This window comes from Odontesthes bonariensis, chromosome 19, assembly GCF_027942865.1.
Source record: "Odontesthes bonariensis isolate fOdoBon6 chromosome 19, fOdoBon6.hap1, whole genome shotgun sequence".
NCBI lineage: Eukaryota > Metazoa > Chordata > Actinopteri > Atheriniformes > Atherinopsidae > Odontesthes > Odontesthes bonariensis.
Window position 1 is genome coordinate 33,114,824 of NC_134524.1, and position 18,749 is coordinate 33,133,572.

At 42.8% G+C, this 18,749-nt stretch overlaps 1 protein-coding gene across 3 annotated transcripts in view; it reads right to left on the bottom strand.

Moving 5' to 3' along the window:
• mtm1 (myotubularin 1) overlaps window positions 1-18,749 on the bottom strand; it is a 32,137-nt gene extending 13,388 nt beyond the window's left edge. For 2 of the 3 annotated variants that reach the window (XM_075450538.1, XM_075450537.1), the window contains exons 1-6: window positions 18,672-18,749; window positions 15,370-15,451; window positions 9,404-9,476; window positions 4,937-5,031; window positions 3,677-3,787; window positions 632-733 (exon numbers count right to left, since the gene is read on the bottom strand). In XM_075450538.1, coding sequence (XP_075306653.1) covers window positions 632-733; window positions 3,677-3,787; window positions 4,937-5,031; window positions 9,404-9,476; window positions 15,370-15,426 — 438 coding nt within the window. In that variant the 5' untranslated portion in view covers window positions 15,427-15,451; window positions 18,672-18,749. Of the gene's footprint in view, window positions 1-631; window positions 734-3,676; window positions 3,788-4,936; window positions 5,032-9,403; window positions 9,477-12,910; window positions 13,046-15,369; window positions 15,452-18,671 lie in introns of those variants that run through there. The other variant, XM_075450539.1, reaches the window with a different exon arrangement.

Sequence of the window (18,749 nt, forward strand, 5' to 3'; positions counted from 1 at the left end):
TATGGCATATATTTATATGGGTGTATTGTAGTTAGGATATTTACAAACTGAAGAGTAGTTAAAAAGGGGTTGGAAACTAAAAAAAGTGTTGTACTTCTTCCCATTCCTTTTTCGAACAATGTGTGGTGTTTTGTTTACTTTATGTGATTGAATTTTTTTATAATTCTTTTTTAATTTCTCTTTTTCTTTCTTTTGTATGTACAAATACTTACATACATTTTCTTTTTTATACATGTTCGAAAATAAAAAAATCTATCTATAAATACTTCTTACAGCGCCTTTCAAAAGTATTCAGCCGCCTTGAGAAGTTCATATTCTTTTGAATTCTACACAATCATTTAAATGGATATGCTTATGGGTTTTATTTGCTTAAACAAAATAGTTCTGTTAAAGGGAAAGGGAAAGAAGACTGGACCAATTTAACAATACAAGGCGGTGGAAGTATCCTATCTATAATGTTCCCCATATGTAGAAAGTTTAATGAGCTCTGGGTGTTGCTTGTGCTTTGTACAACAAATATAAATCAAACTGTACTGAAACAGGACTAAATATGTATTTTTACATGTAAAAAAGAATGTTGTTGTTTTTTTAAAGCAGAAGAAGAACCTCCATCATCATGACGCACTATTACCTGAGCATGTGATAAAGGGAAGGCGTGTCTGAAGAGGAGCTCAAAGATATCTCTTCTGCTGTGACCCTCCTGTTTCAGAGCAAACCTCAAGTTCCTCATGTCCTGGTGCCAAAGAGAAACAACAAAGTCGCCATCAACAAGCAGCTACAACAGATAACACATACACCGCAATATTCTCCACTGATTAAAGTCTGGGAACTTGCTCTGCACATCAATGCTGACTTTGACTTGAGCTTTTGGTCTTCACACACCTCTCCTCCCTCTGCTCTCTTTCCTCTCCATGTACATGTGACATCATTGTTGTCATTAAAAGTCAATTTATGGTCGGTGACGCAAGACGCAACGCAAGCCCTTGCGCGGTTGCAAGCCCCCCCTTGCGTGCTTGCGTGTGTCACCTCAATTTTCTAAACTTCACGCAAGACGCAAGCGCAAGCCACTATCTACATCACATCCGGCGGCGTGTTCATCTTCCGGTTTCATCCCCTAATAAAAGACCGCTGTTTTCAAACGCCAAGGTAGAAAGCGAAGAAGAAGAAGAAGAAGAAGCATGAATTTCCTGTCCTGGCAGGCCTTCACCGCCTGTCCTGGTGGTGAATTTCCTTTCATCGTAGTAGGCTTGTCATTGAAAAAACCCGCTACTCCACCTACTGTCCTGGCGGTGAATCGCCACGCAGCACACGCAAGCGCCGGCAAAGCAAAATGAAGCATAAACGTCTCGAGCCATTAACACAAGCGCAAGACGCAAGGGCAGTTAAACTATTTTAACTGCCCTTGCGCAAAGAGGTATAAAAAAAGAGGTATAAATTAAGCTTAATTTATACCTCTTTTAACTGCCCTTGCGCTTGTGTTAATGGCTCGAGACGTTTATGCTTCATTTAGCTTTGCCGGCGCTTGCGTGTGCTGCGTGGCGATTCACCGCCAGGACAGTAGGTGGAGCAGCGGGTTTTTTCAATGACGACCTTAGAAAAGCTGTGGGAGAATAATGTCATGACATTCTCTTGACATGTCAGAATTACATCGTGTGCCTTGTTGACTGGTTCATATGAATATTGTTGATAGTTAGAATGAGCGTGTTTATGATAAACTGCGAAAGCTAGGCGCCTCCAGAAAGGGCCACGTACACTTGTTATGATAAAACGGTATAAAAGGGTGTCACAAGATGAGCTCGTCGGACATTTTGTAACACTCTGTATGCACATTTGCTGTGACGGTTTGTTCCAATAAACTCCCCAATGGACGGCTGACCGACGCGTGATTCGACTCCTTTTCTCCACAACAAAGCCTACTACGATGAAAGGAAATTCACTGCCAGGACAGCAGGTGGAGCAATGTTTTTGCTCATCTGAACGTCCTTGTATTCCGCCAAGGACGGGTTGTAAAGATGTTCGTACCTGCGGACCTCTTCGGCAAGTCTCTCTTCGAGTGGATTCATGCTTCTTCTTCTTCGCTTTCTACCTTGGCGTTTGAAAACAGCGGTCTTTTATTAGGGGATGAAACCGGAAGATGAACACGCCGCCGGATGTGATGTAGATAGTGGCTTGCGCTTGCGTCTTGCGTGAAGTTTAGAAAATTGAGGTGACACACGCAAGGTCACCGACCATAAATTGACTTTAACTCGTGTTTCTCTCTCTCAGCAGGTGTCCCTGGCCTGGTGTTACAGTGTTTGTTGTCCCCTCTTTCCTGCCCTCTCAGCCCCCAGCTGGTCCAGGCAGCTGCCCACCCTTCCTGGTTCTGGTTCCAATGGAGGTTTCTTCCTGTTCAAAGGGAGTTTTTTCTCTCCACAGGCGCCTCGTGCACGCTCAGGACGGGCAACTGAAGCTGTTTTTTTTTTTTAGCTTGGCAACTTTTAAATTATTATTATTTTTTTTTTAATTAAATGAATTGCACTAATTTGGATTTTAATTAATTAAATTTTAGTGGACTATAATTTTATTACAATGGATGGGATTCTAATTGGCTTGAAGTGGACTGGACTCTTTCAAGTGCTTTGAGATCCATTTTTTGGTGATTTCCTGCTCCAAAAATAAAACAGAATTCTATGGAACTGAATGCTTTGCATGGCTACCTCGCACATAGCGGGTCAGTCGTGTATGTCCGAACGCATCATGTGTGCGAGATGCATTTGGAGGTAACCGGTGGAGACGGGGTACAGTGCCACAGCTCTCCCTTCTTTAGGCCAGCATCTCAACATAAACTAATGGCGCTTTTCCACTACCTCTACACGGCTCTACACGGCTCGCCACAGCTCGGTTTGGTTGTGTTTCCATTACACTTCGTGCCTCCTCGACGTGGGCGGGGTCATCGTAACACGGCTGCGCGTGTTGCTGCTCACCCTGTGGCTTTTTGTCGCACAGAAGGCAAGAGAAGAGAGCCAGAGAAGACTCCTGGCCGCCAGACAAAACAGTATTGAAAAGTACCGGAGAGTTTTGTTACGAACTTCAAAAAGACGACTTTTGGAGGTAAGCTAACGGTTGCTAACGCTAGATTTTATTATCCGCGTTATGACGCTTCCAGTGACAACACTCAATCGCCCAATCAGTGGAAGGCAGTCGGCTGACGTCACGTTTTAGTAACGCTTCGGCCCGCTTGGAACCAGGGCTGAGGTGATACGGAAAATCTACCCGGTTGCAGGTACGGCGTGCTAGTGGAAACACGCAATAGCGCGCCGAGCCGAGCCGAAGCGAGCTAGTGGAAAAGCGCCATAACTTACTTTATAGTCTCCAAGTTCCCTGAAGTTTTATCTGGATTTAGCAGATTTAGCTGGAGTGTGAAAGAGTGATAACCAGCCAAAGTTTTGGCTAGCCTCAGATTCCCTTACTCCAGGGGTCTCAAACTGTTCCGTGAAAGCGCCGGTGCTGCTGCAGGTTTCTGTTCCAACCCTGCAGCAGCACAGCTGACTTGTTTCATTCAATCAACGGAACTGGTTAAGACCTTCAGTGCAGACAGTTCAGTCTCACACACACACACACACACACACACACACGCACACACACACACACACACACACACATGCACACACACACACCTACACACACACACACACACCTTGCAAGTGATTTCCAAGCCATATGAGTTTTCTCCTCTGCTTGAGGCTCCACCCATCTTCTCCACGCGACTGATGGCACCGAGGGGAACATCCAGTGTCACCGTTACATCCTAAAACACACAAAGTCAGCATCATCTTCACACTCACCATCCCATCCCATATGACGGGCTGGATTTAGATATTCTACGATTCATATATCTGTATGCTGGCTTGGTGGGCAATCACTTTTTTCTTTTTGTTTAATGTGCCAATATGTTACATTTCAGCAGTGAATGTCACATTTCAGAACATCTCAATCCCCTTTTTCACAGCCACTTGTTTTGTTTGATCTTTAAAAGGCTCCCAACTACAAACCCAGAAAAGTTCTGGGACAAATGGATAACAGTATAGCAACATGACACCAGAATATTTCTATTTCTATCAAACAGCAGGCAGCAAACAACTGGTTGTTTACTCTGAAATGCTGTGCAGTATGTGAAAAAAGACTTCTTTCTCCTGAGAAGAAGTCATGACCTACATGAAGACAGTTGCTGGGGTAATGTGGAGAACTACAGTAATTGAAGAGGTTGAGGGCATTAACTCCTCTGAACAAAATGTGATGTATTAACCACCTTGAGAAAGGCAGACCAGCCTAATGGAACTGAGAAGGCCAGAGTTGTGGCAACTTTGAACAATCTAAAAGATGAAACCTTTTTTTTTTTTTTCAACATATTATTGTTTACCACATGAGTGTATTAGTTCAAAGTTTGGATGTCAGCATTTAGTTCAGTATTGCTCAACGATATGAAAAACAGGCGACCTTGACTGGTCCTGTATTTCTCAGCTCATGTGATCACACATGCTGTCTGCACCTCCAAAATGTGCTCTTATAAGAGAACTCACCTGAGGAAAACTGCTGTTGTTCATCCATTTCTCTGTTTGGCCATCACACCACCCTCTGTGTGTGTCTGTGTTAAAGCTCATGCATTAAACTACAGCTCCTCTAAAACCTCCCAGCCCCTACAGTAACTTCATGAGAGCGATGGCAAGTGAACAATACCTGCAACGCTGGCTACTGCAACACAGGAAAATGGAACGTTTGCATCGAGGCTTTAGTCTCAGAGGGAGAAATGCAGACCACCCCCACAGGGGGGCTGTGCTGGAGAAGCTAAAAGTACATCTGTCAGGTATCTAATTAACTCAACTGCTTGTAGACTGGTTGATGGCCATGCACAGTTAAGGGCCAATGACTGGCCCCCCATGAGTTTGACAGGACTTACAGCATCTGAGCTCTTGAAGTAGACGCGGAAGTTGGTGATCAACACTTTGCCTTTCACAGCTCCATTGAATGGACAGATGTAAATGATGTCTTTATCTGAAATAATAAAAGAGATGACTTTGACCTCTTATCCAACTCCACAGGTATCTGATGTTACACAATATTTCTGTTTTGCCACACATGCACAGAGAGAAAGCAGAAGAAGAGAAGCAAGCAGCAAAGGAAGGCTTTAAAAGGGATCTGGGTGGAAGACATTAACAAGAACACATCAGGTTACAGTATCCAGTACCAACAACTTTGGTTGTCACATTGCTAGAAACCAAGGAAACGACTTGTATTCTGTACCATTGTTCATAGCATGAAGGGGTAAGTGACTAATTAAGAGGGATGGAATACGACTATATTTATAATCATTTTAAGATGGGAACACCAGCACAAAACGACTCGAATGCATTTTTATTCATCTGGACTACATGACTAATAAATCATTTATTTATTGGTCATGTATTTTAAAGGGAAAATGCTTGAGTAAAGTGGAAGTGTACAGAAATGAAGTATTAAAGTTTTGTTTTTTTCCAGAGAAGTCCCTGGATATGAATCCCTGCCTGCCAGAAACCTTCAGCCTGGGATTTCTGTGGAACCTGCATGGTGAACGTCACCTCTTTCTGTGCAACGTGACTGAATGGGCTCATTCCATTGTGGGTGCAGTCTCTTCTGCAAACGGATGAGATGATTCCTGCCTTTGACATGCTGCTGGAAGAGCAAGCTCCTTGTGTAGGAGTCGTCCAGTGATAGCTGGAGTGCAACATTTGAGCCGGACCTTTCAGGACATGACCAACACACTGTTGGCTTCTCTGCATTATCTTTACGTTCTAAACTGCCAGGAATCGCTCTCAGCATAGCAGTGTGCACCATCTATTAGCCAGCGATGGCAATATTACAACCAATGCAGGTCAAATTTCTCCTAGGACAACGTTTAGCCCTTTAAGTACCCTTTACCAAAAAACTAATACACCTTCTGACAACTCCAACTATCAACTAGGAGTGCCTCTGTTACACCCAATCGGGTGAGAGAAGCCATCAGACACTGTCCTCACCTCCAAATGTCAAAAGTCTGATTTCCAGTATGTGTCCTGAGATCCGAGCAAGGAGGAAAGGTCCTCGTTGCCTGCAGAGGACAACTGATAGCACCCTGAACACACCAAGTGTTCAGGGTGCAGAGATGTTCCAGCACGTCCCATCTGTTTGCAGTGGCTGCCAGTTCAAGTCCCGACCGTGTCCATCATTCCTGCGTGGAATTAGCTCAGTCTTTGTCACCCCTCTCCTGTCTCTCTCTACTAACATGTCCATGAGAGGCCAAAATATCCTTCAAAAAAGGGAATGCTCCATCGTGATGATAGCTTTCCAGATGTGGGAGCCATTTTACGTGCTCACCTTTGCATTCCAACTTCTATGTTGTGTTCAGTCTCTGAACATAAGCTCTCCAGCCTGTCACTCATACAATAATAATAATAATAATAATAATAATAAATTTTATTTGTAGAGCACTTTACACTGAATGAACAACACACGCACACATGAACACAGATTCTTGCCCCCTTAAAACTGGTTTAAGTTTTAAGTAAGACTCAGTTAGTTTTAGGACTAGCACTGGCTGCCGTTACAGCTGTTCAGCTGCTAGTGAGGCGTGGGTTAAGCTGGATTTACAGCTGACGCATCGCTCACGGCTCAGTCGACCCGTGAGGTCAAAATAACGTTTCAGGCCTGGTGTTTGCCTTGAAAAGACGGCGCAGCGCCGAGAACGACAGACCGGATGGACCGATGTGAGGCCAGGCTCAGTCAGGAGGTGCGTTTGTACAGCACCTGTACGACACTGCAGTGAAACAGCACAGGGAGCACGTAAACTCCCAAAACTGGTGCACAGAGATGGGCAGAACTTTGGGGAAAGAGGGAGACTTCTGTAAGAATGTGTGGAAGAAGCTACGGGACAGATACGTGAAGGCAAAGAAGAGGGCAGAGACTCCAAGTGGTGATGCCGGGGGCTTCAGACCTTCACCTCTACTGACTGAATCGTCTTGGCTCACGAACTTTTGTGAAACACAGAAACACATGAAGCATTTCATCTCCCAGATACTGCAGCAGCATCATGGATGACAGTGTTCCTGCTCTGCATTGTTTTCGTGGTTGTAGAGTAGCGGTAACCTTCACGTAGCAGCGCCACCTCTGTGACGGAGAAGATTGCACCTACTGGCACATCGACTTGTGCCACCATATATAGCCGGCACAAAATCGTGACGTCATCAACACCGCTCGCGCTAGCCGACGCGGCAACCATGCTAGATGCTTTATTGTCTGCAATAGCCCAGTTAAGTTGGGTGTCAATCGGCGAACACAGTGCTGTTAGCAGCAATGCAGCTGCAAAAAAGTATCCGATTACTTTCTGAGTATTGACTTTTTAACAACCCTACCAAGATCTTTAATGGCCAGATACTAAAAGATATTTCAGCCTTGGTCCTTTGGCATTTCCACTCAGCTCTAAAGGTCTAAAGTACAGGAAAGGACTAAGCTCCCTGAGCAGTAACCTAGAGTGTGTTGCTCCTCCCCTTCTATCCTTCCGGCTGCTGTGCTGGTCAAAAAAAAGCAGAAAAAGCCTTCAAACCAGCGGTTGCATCAGAGATAAACATTGTATTGCTTAAACTCACTGTTACAGTGAGCAGCTACAGTCAATGCTTCAGCTTTATTAGAACAGTGCACATTTCTAAGAGCTATAGGTGCTTAGAATGTGACCGTTTGAAACAAAGAGGTTGATGTTTCATTGTCTCACACTTACTTTCTTCTCAGTTAATTCAAGCAGACAAACAGTAATAATTATTCATGCAGTTCAACTTTTCTTTTAAATTATTTAACAATGAAATGCAGGGATGAGAAGTGATAATATTTCATTGATACTAATGCCCTTTTCTATGCTAATCCTTGTTCCAGTTAATTCCTTATCCATTCCTGATCAAATTTTCTGTGAGGAAAGAAGTAGACTCCACAGGTGTTCAGCCCGAGCAACACTGCTTATGGTCTGGAATAAACTTTGTGTTTATGTTTGTCAACGCCACAAATACAATTTAAACAACATTCAAAACTGATTAGGAATCGACACGCAATTTATCAGTTCTACATACTGTAATCCCCAAACTGAGAAAACTACTTATTTTTCATAACCTATTTTGTGATATTAAGACAAGATATTTACAATAGGTAACATGTGCCCTGCTCATTTGGTAAACACTATCAAACATAGTGTCTAATTCCTGTTAAACAATGTTTCACAGTGAAAATAAGAATTTTACAAATACTAAAAGTAGAGCTGTTTAATCCTTCTCTTGACCTACAAATCTCTCCACTCACTTGCACCTAAGTACATCTCTGATCTCCTCCACCCCTACTCCCAGTTGCGGCTTCTGCGCTCCTCAGACAAGGACCTACTTTCCGTTCCTCGCACCAGACTGAAAACATATGGAGAAAGGGCCTTCTGTTCAACTGCCCCTACCCTATGGAACAATCTGCCACTTCACATCCGTTCTCCCCCCTCTCTACTACAGGTCAAAAATAATCTAAAAACACATCTCTTCTCCATGTCCTACTCTTCTTAAACCCACCCCTCCGGCCATACCCTTCCCCCCTTCTTTTCCTTTGTTAAGCGACCTTGGGTACCTTGAAAGGCACTATATAAGTCCAAGTTATTATTGTTATTTTATTGTGAAATGTAGCCATACTTTGGACTCAGAATGATTCATCGCCAGCAGTAAAATTTAAATTTAGCTTTTGTGATACCTTGCTATGGCCCTGTGAAGGACTGACGACCTGTACCCCGCCTCTCGCCCAATGACTGTTGGGATAGGCTCCAGCCCCCCCGCGACCCAACCGACGGATTCAGCAGGTATATAAAATGGATGGATGGATGGATGCCTTGCTATGACTCTGTTTTTTAAGGCAGCACATATAGACACACTTGTATGACTACATTGTTGATTAGCAATTAGTGTGCAGTTCCGCAGGAGAAGCTCAGAGGTATACGATTCCGTTGTTTTGGAAAATTGAGAACTGGTCCTCAAGTGGAACTAATTGTGAATTTCCAACCTGAATCAAATATGAAGATAAAAGGAAAAAACAGAATGTAGGAAATACTTGACTAATCAGAAACGTCGAGCACTGCAAGCCCAAACCATAGTTTCTAGGTAAACTCAAAGTAACCCCCCCCCTGCCAGCGTGGAATATCTCTCCAGGAACTCGGTTTCCTCAGTTTATGCATGTTAGGTGGTGTAGCTGACAGGCGTTATCAACCAAAACAGAAAGAAACTGATGAAGTGATATTATCACAGTTGTAGGAAAACTAGTAAAAGAAAAAACAGCCGCTTGAATCTTAATGTCAATGATATTTCCTCCATATGAATCAGCTGCAGTGAATGATACTCACCTATAATTCTGTCCTCTCCTGGTAGTAGAGTCACATCAGCTAACAACTCCATCTTCAGCGAGTCTCTGGGGCTCTACAAACAAAAAGTTGTACAACTGATCATATGCTATATTTGACTTTAGTTCACAACGCTTAGGGTTATAACAGTGACTTATTCGGAAGTGCATATAAAACAGAGTATACTTTTTTTTTTAATGATGTTGTTCACAACAGGGACGGTAGGGATCTGTCTATAGACTCAGGTGCAGCACAAATGCTGATAATGGGGGCATTTTCCTTTCCATCAAGCATGGAGATGAGGCAGGAGACACAGACACTTCTGATTATGTTCACCACACTGGCCATAGCACTAGTAGATTGTGACATCAACATAGTACCAAAACCTTTTATACCAGAGCTTTAGGTGTGCGGAGAGGCAGAAACTCTCCTTTGAGCACCCCCTGGATGACTGAGCAGCTCACCCAATCCGGAGAGCCCAGCCACTCTTTGGAGGAAGCTCATTTGTGCTGCTCAAGTTGCAATCTCATTCTTTCAGTCCATACCTACAGCTCATGACCATAGGTGAGGACTGGAACGTAGATCAACTGGTAGAGCAACAACTTTGCCTTCCGACTTCACTCTCTCTTTGACAGACTGGTATAATGTCTGCATCAGTGCGGACACCGTTCCCCTGTCACGAACAAGACCCCAAAATACTTAATCTCCTCCATTTAATGCAGCGCACACCCACCTGGATCAGGCAATGCAACCTTCTATCACTTGGTAATATAGCCTCAGAAACTGAGATGCTAATTCTCATCCATGCTGCTTTATACTCAGCTGCCTACCATTCCAGAGCCAGCTGTAGGTCTCTGCTCGATGAAGCCAAGAGGACCGGATATAGTTGGGTTCAACTCATCGAACAGCAGAGGTTCTGGAAGCAGACTTATGGAAAGGAGCTGGATTTTATTCCCCTTTAGAGTGACCCTAAATGAGGGGCAAAGGGCAGGGGTGGGCTTACTTGAAACCCAAAGTTTTTGAACTCAAACGTTGGAGTCCTCCCTCGTGGATGAGAGCACCTTTAAATTGGGGAAAAGGGTCTGGTTGTTATTTTTCCTTTACGAGTTCAATGACAGCTTAGAGTACTCAACCTTTGTGGAGTCTCTGGGTAGGGTGTTGGAAGAATGGTCTTTTTTGGGACTCCGGTGGGCTCCAGAATTGGATGAGATTGTCCCTCAGTTACTTAAAGCACTAAACACTAAAACGCCAGACATGATTCAAACCATTTTCTGCTGTTTATTGGAGACCGGGTCCAGTGACTCTATGGCCTGCCTCGAGGCTTCCTCCTGGTGGGACATGTCCAAAACCACTCCCCAGGTAGGTGTCTGGTAGCCTGGGTACCAGCTGAACTTAGCCCCGCCCATAAAATTTTTGGTCGGGAAGTTCGGTCTGGCTCTGCTCAGTTGGGAAATCTCCATGCTCGACATCACGACAGTCGACCCAATCAGATTGCCAGGGCGGGCTTTATACGATGCTGGACAGATGATCAACAGGGACATTATCGACTACGTCACTAAAGAGCGCTTGGTTTGAATTCGTTTGAAACAAACATGGCTGCCGCTGGAGAGCTAGGGTGTGTAGATTCTGCCATCGAGTCTGTTCTACAGGATCTCCACATTGCATTCATTTTGAAAGACAAACAGAGGAACGCGATAAAGGCTTTTATCGATAGAAAAGACGTTTTTGCCGTCCTTCCTACAACAAGTGTGTGTCGCTTAATCTACGTCACATACTACGTTGCTCTGATTGGTTGTAGGTCTATCCAATTGAGCGAAGAGGCATTTTTTCTCCTGGTTCGGTTGAAACATGTCCCATACTCAAAACTCTATCCAGCGGTATCAGACTCACATTCTGACTAGAATCATCAGTATGACGTAGTCAGGCTACTTATCTGGAGGGCATCCTGACCAAATGCCCAGACCACCTCAGCTAGCTCCTTTCAATGTGGCTATACTCTGAGCCCCTCCAGGATGGTCAAGCTCTTTACCCTGCTGTCACTATGGGTTAATGCAGAAACCCTTTGGACCAAGGTCATTTCCATCGCTTATATTTGCAATCTCATTGTTTCATCACTACCCACAGCTCATGTCCATGGGTTGGGACTGGAACACACAACTATTAATTCACAGCTTTGCCTTCCGACTCAGCCCTCTCTTCACCATAACAGATCAGTACAACATCCACATCACTGCAGGTGCTGCCCTAATTCACCCGTTAATCTCCTGCTCCTTTCTACCCCAACTCATTAACCGGACCCTGAGATACTTCAGCTCATTCACTTGAGACAGCAACCCACCCCCAACCTGAGGTAAGCAATCCATCCTTTTCCGACTGAGGACCATGGCAGCTTCGCACTGCTTATAATTACCCCAGTGCCTGCTGGAGGTCTTTGCTAGATGAAGCCAACATGACCACAATCATCTACAAAAAGCAGAGGTATAATCCTAAGCCTACCAAACAGGAACCCTCTGATCCTTGGCTGTGCATAGACTTTCTGCCCATAAAAGTTTCCAGGTTGGGTGCTGGAAAATGCACATCCTACCCTGAGATGCATATTTTTTTTTTCAATAGGATACAGTTTATACACTAAAATATGTGCTCTACCTAATGGTAAAGCAGATCATTAAAGGGTTAAGGAGTTATTGCTCATCCATTTGTTTATTACTAGTAGACAAGTGATGATGGAATTTAAAGCTGCAGCACCATTTGGTTCAGCATAAATGAAAATTGGGATGCCATGTAAATTTTAAATGAAAAAAATGCAATAATTTGCAGTACTTTTTGGAAATCATTAATGTTGCTCTGGACTAAAGAGGAGAGAAATCTGGCATGGTATCACCGCGCAGTTCAAAAATTAAAAGAGTGTGGCAGTAGCGTCACGCACAATCTGCCACCAAATAGAAAATAAGACAAGCTACCACAGCAGGTAATCCAGTTAACATTGGGGTGCTAGTAAGCAAAGCACAAAACAATTTAGTAGGTAGTCACCTTTGCTAATATTGTTTGCCAATCTCTCCTAAATGCCCAGAGGGAGCAGTGTCTAATCCAGAGACTCACCAACATAGAGAAGCTAATTATAAGCCTCTCTAATACCAACACACATCTGACAAAATATATGATCCAATGACAAGCTGTGTTTGATGCACTAACGACAGAGTAAGTAAACACCGTGTCGGGCTGGCTCTATTGCTGGTAGGGTCGAGCTGGGCTGCACGGTTCCTGCTGGGATTGGGGGGCAATCCAGGGCACTGGTGGAGGTGCATGGCACTGGCCCAACACACCAGCACCAGCTGTGATCCAGCTCGTCACTGGCTATGGTCACTGGTTGATGCTGAGTTAGTGTTGAAGGTCAACATCACTGCTTTATATCTGGCTGCTGGAAGACTTTATCTTTAAGGGGGCTACTCAGACCACAACACAAACTTCCACACATTCATCTATACGCACCACAGTACACCTTACACACACCTCTCATTGTCTGTCTTCTGTCTATCGCCTTTATTTGTCCTGTCCTTTTGTGTTCCACTGTCTGCGATTCTAGTCCTCTCTGACTAAATCTAGTCCTCTCTGACTGGTGAAGGACACACTCACCATCACCTGCACCTATGCACAAGAAAAAATGCAAGATTAAATTGCATATATAAGAAAAACGTTTTACTTGCCAGAAAAAAAAAAAAACGTGTCGGGCACTGAGTTACCACTGCAGGCTTATGATTGGTCAGATCAGTAGCTGTTTCGGGAGTGAGCAAGTATGTAGCCACCACCGCATATTCAAGAGTCAATGGTTTAGTAAAGATTCTCATTTCATCATTATTTTTGTCTAAATAATATCAACAAATGCATTAATAACTGCAGTCTAAATTGAAAATTTCAAATGCCTGAAAAATTATCCAAAACCCCAAGACCTGTTAAATGGACTGTACTTAGTGCTTTTTTGGTCTAGTTGACCACTCAAAGCACTTTTACACTACAAGCCATATTCACACTCACACTCACACTCACACACACACACACACACACACACACACACACACACACACACACACACACACACAGGGTAGTACTTATAACCTCAACTGCAAGTCCTATCCAGTCACATTTCTTACCTCAGACATAATTTTGTCGCCTTCCTACAATTGGTAGATTTCTCAACTATATACATCTGTTGTATATGTATATATATATATATATATATATATATATATATATATATATATATATATATACACTGTATACAAATACCTTTATTCGTCCCACAGTAGGGAAATTTTGATGTCACAGCAGCAGCAATATATAAAGAAAAATAAAAAATACCAAAATAGTAAAAGGGATTAAAATAACAGTATAAACACGATAAACAATATGGGACATATATACATAAGTATACCGTGTTTTATATTGCACAGTTGGATATATTTATCTTCATCTGTATGGGCTCACAGTGTGCTAGTCTTTCTTTTGCTCACTCCCTCTTTTCTCATTTCTAAGCATTTATTTGAACACCATATATTGAACGCTTATGTTGGAGAAGAGCAACAGCTCCTCTGCAGCAAAAGACGTCAACTGAGGTAGTTCTGGCATCTGATTAGGACACCTCCTGGTTGCCTCTCAGAGGAGATTTTTTTTGGGGCATGTCAAACTGGGAGGATTGTATATCCCCTCTGGTATAATTCAAAACTTAGCTATAGCTATGGATGCCCAGGTTTATCGATGCCTTCAAGCCAAGTTGTTTCTGCTGAGTGAAAGTTATACCGTCTTTCAGCATTTCTGTGCATTCTTCCGGCATTACACACTGAAGCACAACTGCATTGACTAAACAGTACTAAGTTGTATCACTCTAAATATGTTTGAGAATTTCCTAAATTATAAATCTCTAATTTACAATATTAAATCAAGTGCAGTAATCACAATTGTTCTATAGTCATATAGTCTCTGCTTCAACAATGCAATCTGCAAGGGACTACAAATGCTAAATTCCAAATGATGCCTCTCTGCTAGGCTGCACGGTGGTGTGGTGGTTAGCACTGTTGCCTCACAGCAAGAAGGTTCCAGGTTCAACACCCAGCTGGGGCCTATCTGTATGGAGTTTGCATGTTCTCCCCGTGTATGCGTGGGTTCTCTCCGGGTACTCCGGCTTCCTCCCACTGTCCAAAAACATGCATGTTAGGTTGATTGGCATCTCTAAATTGTCCTTAGGAGTGAGTGTGAGCGTGCATGGTTGTTTGTCTCGTATGTCTCTATGTGGCCCTGCGATGGACTGGCGACTTGTCCAGGGTGTACCCCGCCTCTCGCCCATTGACTGCTGGGATAGGCTCCAGCCCCCCCGCGACCCGATCGACGGATTCAGCGGTATAGATAATGGATGGCCTCTCTGCTAATGCAGGTTACCTTGCAACTATTTCTCCTGCAGCCCTATGCCTCCCTCCACGGGACTAAAGGGACAACGCAGTTGAACAAATTGTCACTTGCTGTGCACAATTCTCCCTGCTCTGCCACTCATAGTGACACAGTGGGTACAACTCTGCAGCTTACTTCCTTCCTGATTGGACACAAGACTGACGAAGGCTTTCACTTCAGCCATGAGCCTCCGCCTCTCTCTACTGTTCTATGCACAGCTAGCTCCAATGCAACTATATTTCCAGTGAAAATAGTCTTACTGCAGATTGAGGGAGCAATGAAGAAAGACTGCCACAAGCACAGGGGGCTTCTATGATGTTTTATGCAATGAAATCAATCGTAAACATTAAGGTTTAAGTAAAAAGTCAATATTTCTTTTTATGCAGGTTTTTTTTCTTTATAAAATAACATTTCCAACTGATTCTATTCAAGTCATCTCGAGATAGATAAAACTGTAATGTATGTTGCAGAAAAACATACTGTCAAGTTAGTTTTACAAAACAAAGAGACAAAATACAGAATCAACTTACATTGGGGATGTGAGAGTCCAAATTGTTGGAGTTGTAGACTGAGACTGGTGAGGCCATCACATATGGGAAGGGGTTCCACAGGCTGAGAAAGCCAAAATACAGAGACTTTTAGCGGTGCAATGCTAAAATAATCAGTATAACTGGACTCTCAATCATTTGTATCATTTAAAAGATAATCAAAATACAGTTTCATGCTCCGTGTAGAAATACACGTGAAAGTGGCCCAACCATTCTTTGGAAGGCCGTGTGGGCAACTTGTCATCGAAATTAAGGACCAGTTTGAAAATGTCCAAAGGATTGGAATTGCATGTCCCTAAGGTTATCAATTACTTTACTGATCACGGCAGGTGCTGCAGAAACGCACGTTATACAACTGTGTCTGAATGTGCTGCCATTAAAAAAAAAAAAAAAAAAAAGAGTGATGGCAGAGAGGAAGCGTAGTCACATTTCCCAAAGAAAAGTGATAACTGTGCAGTTCTAAGGTCCGAAAAATAAAAAAAATCTATTCTACACAAGTGCAATGTATCTGACTCCTACATATGTACAACACAAATGTTACTGATGCTATTCATGAAATAATCGCACGTTCTATAACCTGTGTTAAATATCTCAAGAAAGCCCAAATGAAAACGATATTGTCTGATGATCTCCTCTTTAATAGTCGACAGCTTCTACAGCTAGCTATCATAGAGCTAACGCTGAAAACCGTTTACACTTGACGCACAGGCAGGGAAGCATGATGAGCCAGAATTACTAGGCTGAGGGTTACCGAGCAACCTACAGCTAGCCTTTTGAGAGCTGTTCGGAGATTAAACTAAATTTGAGTGTTTGCCACTAATAACCACTATAAGACTCACCCATCAAATCTATGGCATTGTCTGTTATGATGGCTCCAATTTTTATTCTGAAACTCTCTTTTGTAATGCCTCTAGAAAATATTTTAGATACATCACGTGATATGTGGCTCGTTTCAAATGTCCTTGTATGTGAAGAGAGACTAGAGACACGACTCCAGTCTTTTTCAAAACTGTGACGAATAACTGTCAGGTATTAAATCTGTGCTCGAGTTGTCTAAATTACGGCAGTTCTTTCTGCTCATTGGAGGCAAACGTGAGGCGTTTTAGAACACACAACATCTGATGCCAACTTCAATGCAAAGCGGTCTTCAGTAGGCTTTGTTTGGGGTTATGGTTTTAGTGTGTCTGGGTGAAATGGTTTTGGATTTCTTTTTTTTCCCAGATGTTATTTCACATTTTAACATTTTAGTATTTTACCTCAATACAGTAAAATTCATGTATGGCTTTGCTTTTATGCACTTTTCAAAATTTAACCAATTATCAAATCCAAATGATTGCCAGCATCTGCCTTTAAACTTGACAGGAATAAAATACATCACTGGATATTTTCAATTTTTTGAATGAAGATTTATTTGAATCAGAAAATCTATTTTTTAAACCCATCACTACCAGTATTGTTGTTGTTAGTTTGGGAAGTGTTCTCAGAGATAATGGGTCTCCTGCAGTGATTACTGCACTGTGAATCTTTACAATAAGATACAATGAGATAGCAAACAGATGAGATGAAAACAATTTACTATTGATTTGTTTTGGTTATTCTTACATTTTATTTACACTTTGTCAATCCTGTTTTTTTTTTTAATAATTTCCCTTTGGGATTAATAAAGTACTCAAATCAATAGCATTATTTTGCATAATTAAATTGCTATATGGCTGCGTATAGCTATGTTTTATCAATAAATACAAGCAGTCTGAATTCCCTTTTTAATTTAGCTATAAAGGAAAAAAATGCCTTGAATATAAAAATCTGCATCTTTTCAGTGCCTGTCTGAATGACCCACCTCAGTACAACAGTACTGTAGTGTGCTACAAATGAGTCAGTCGCCTCTTAAGTCCAGAAATCCACTCAAGGCTACTCCACAAGCTTCACCTGGGTTTTAAGCACCGTGGAGTGCAGGAACAACGGTTTCAGTAGGGAAAGGTCGACACACATCGCGTCTCCAACAACTTCAACAACCAGCGAAACCCAGGATTCTCTACCACTCAACATGTCCGTAGATCCTCTGCTCTCTGAGCAGCTACACGTGTGGTGATCATCTTCCCTCTTTCCTCTGAGATGAAGTGCAACATGGACTACGCCAAAGAGAAAGTTAGAAGCTGCAGAATGTCAAGGAAAAAATGTTCACACAGTTCACAGAACTGTGCTGTCACACACCGTCAATAACTCCATTCCACTCCCAACCATCAATACGGCTGTGTGACGGTGACCCAGTTAAATGGACAGTAAAGCGTAACTGGAGCTCGGCGAGTAAAAAATATATCATTATCATAGCCTTTTCTGTCAAATCTGAAATATAGTATTATTATTATTATTATATCTTACACAATGTCAGGAATCTTTTGTTATTGTACATGACATTTTCCACCCAAAAAATATAATAATAATTTAAAAATCATTCTGAATCTAAATTTGGGCTGATGACCAGGGGCCAAGCTGAGGTATTTATCTGGCTCCACCAAAAAGTAGGCCAAGCCCACAGCAGTCAGGCTCTCCCTGTCATGGCGCTGGGCACCCACTCATATGCTCAATAACCCTTCACTCTTTATTCATTCCAACGCACAGCACTGCCGATTCTATGCAACATTTTTCCCTTTCAGTCTGAACACCAGCAGCTGAAAGTGACTGGAGGTTGGATATGATCACATCCCAGCACAGCAGGAAAACTCATAGCACACATGCAAAGATTTGTTTTCATCTGAAAGCACAGAAAAATGCAAAGACAAGATCAAATGATCCTCTCACGAAAACAACAGGCTTGTGTTTTTTTTATAAAAGCACAGTTGTGGGACAGCATCATTCAGATCGGTGCGGTTAAAAGCATTTGACACCAAATAATAACCAATGGAACGGTTTGCGGTGTCGATCCCCAACTCAAGGATCTGAATCTGCAGCCAAAGTGCGCTCTGACTGTCACACTGTCAGGAATCCAGCAGCAGCAAGTGTCCGTGGTCAAACTTTGGAACGCGGAGCATTAAAATAAAGACAGTAAAAGAACAGGGCTCCCCCAACAACTCCCAAAACTTTCTTAACTTGACCATTTCAATAAGCACAGCTGTGAAGTTGCACCAGGAAATAGCGTAGGCCTAGACGAAACGATAGCTTGTTGCACCAGGTTTTTAAGGCAATTTCTGAAGCACAGTGTACAAAATGTACGCCAAAGCTCTCCGAGGAAGACTCTGGAAGAAACCAGGGTGGACTCGCTGTGGCCAAATGTCTTAACTTACCCGCAAATTGCGATTCTCCCGTGGCTAAATTTCGATCTGTTTCCCTCAAGCCACAGCAGGAACTTACTTTACGTCACG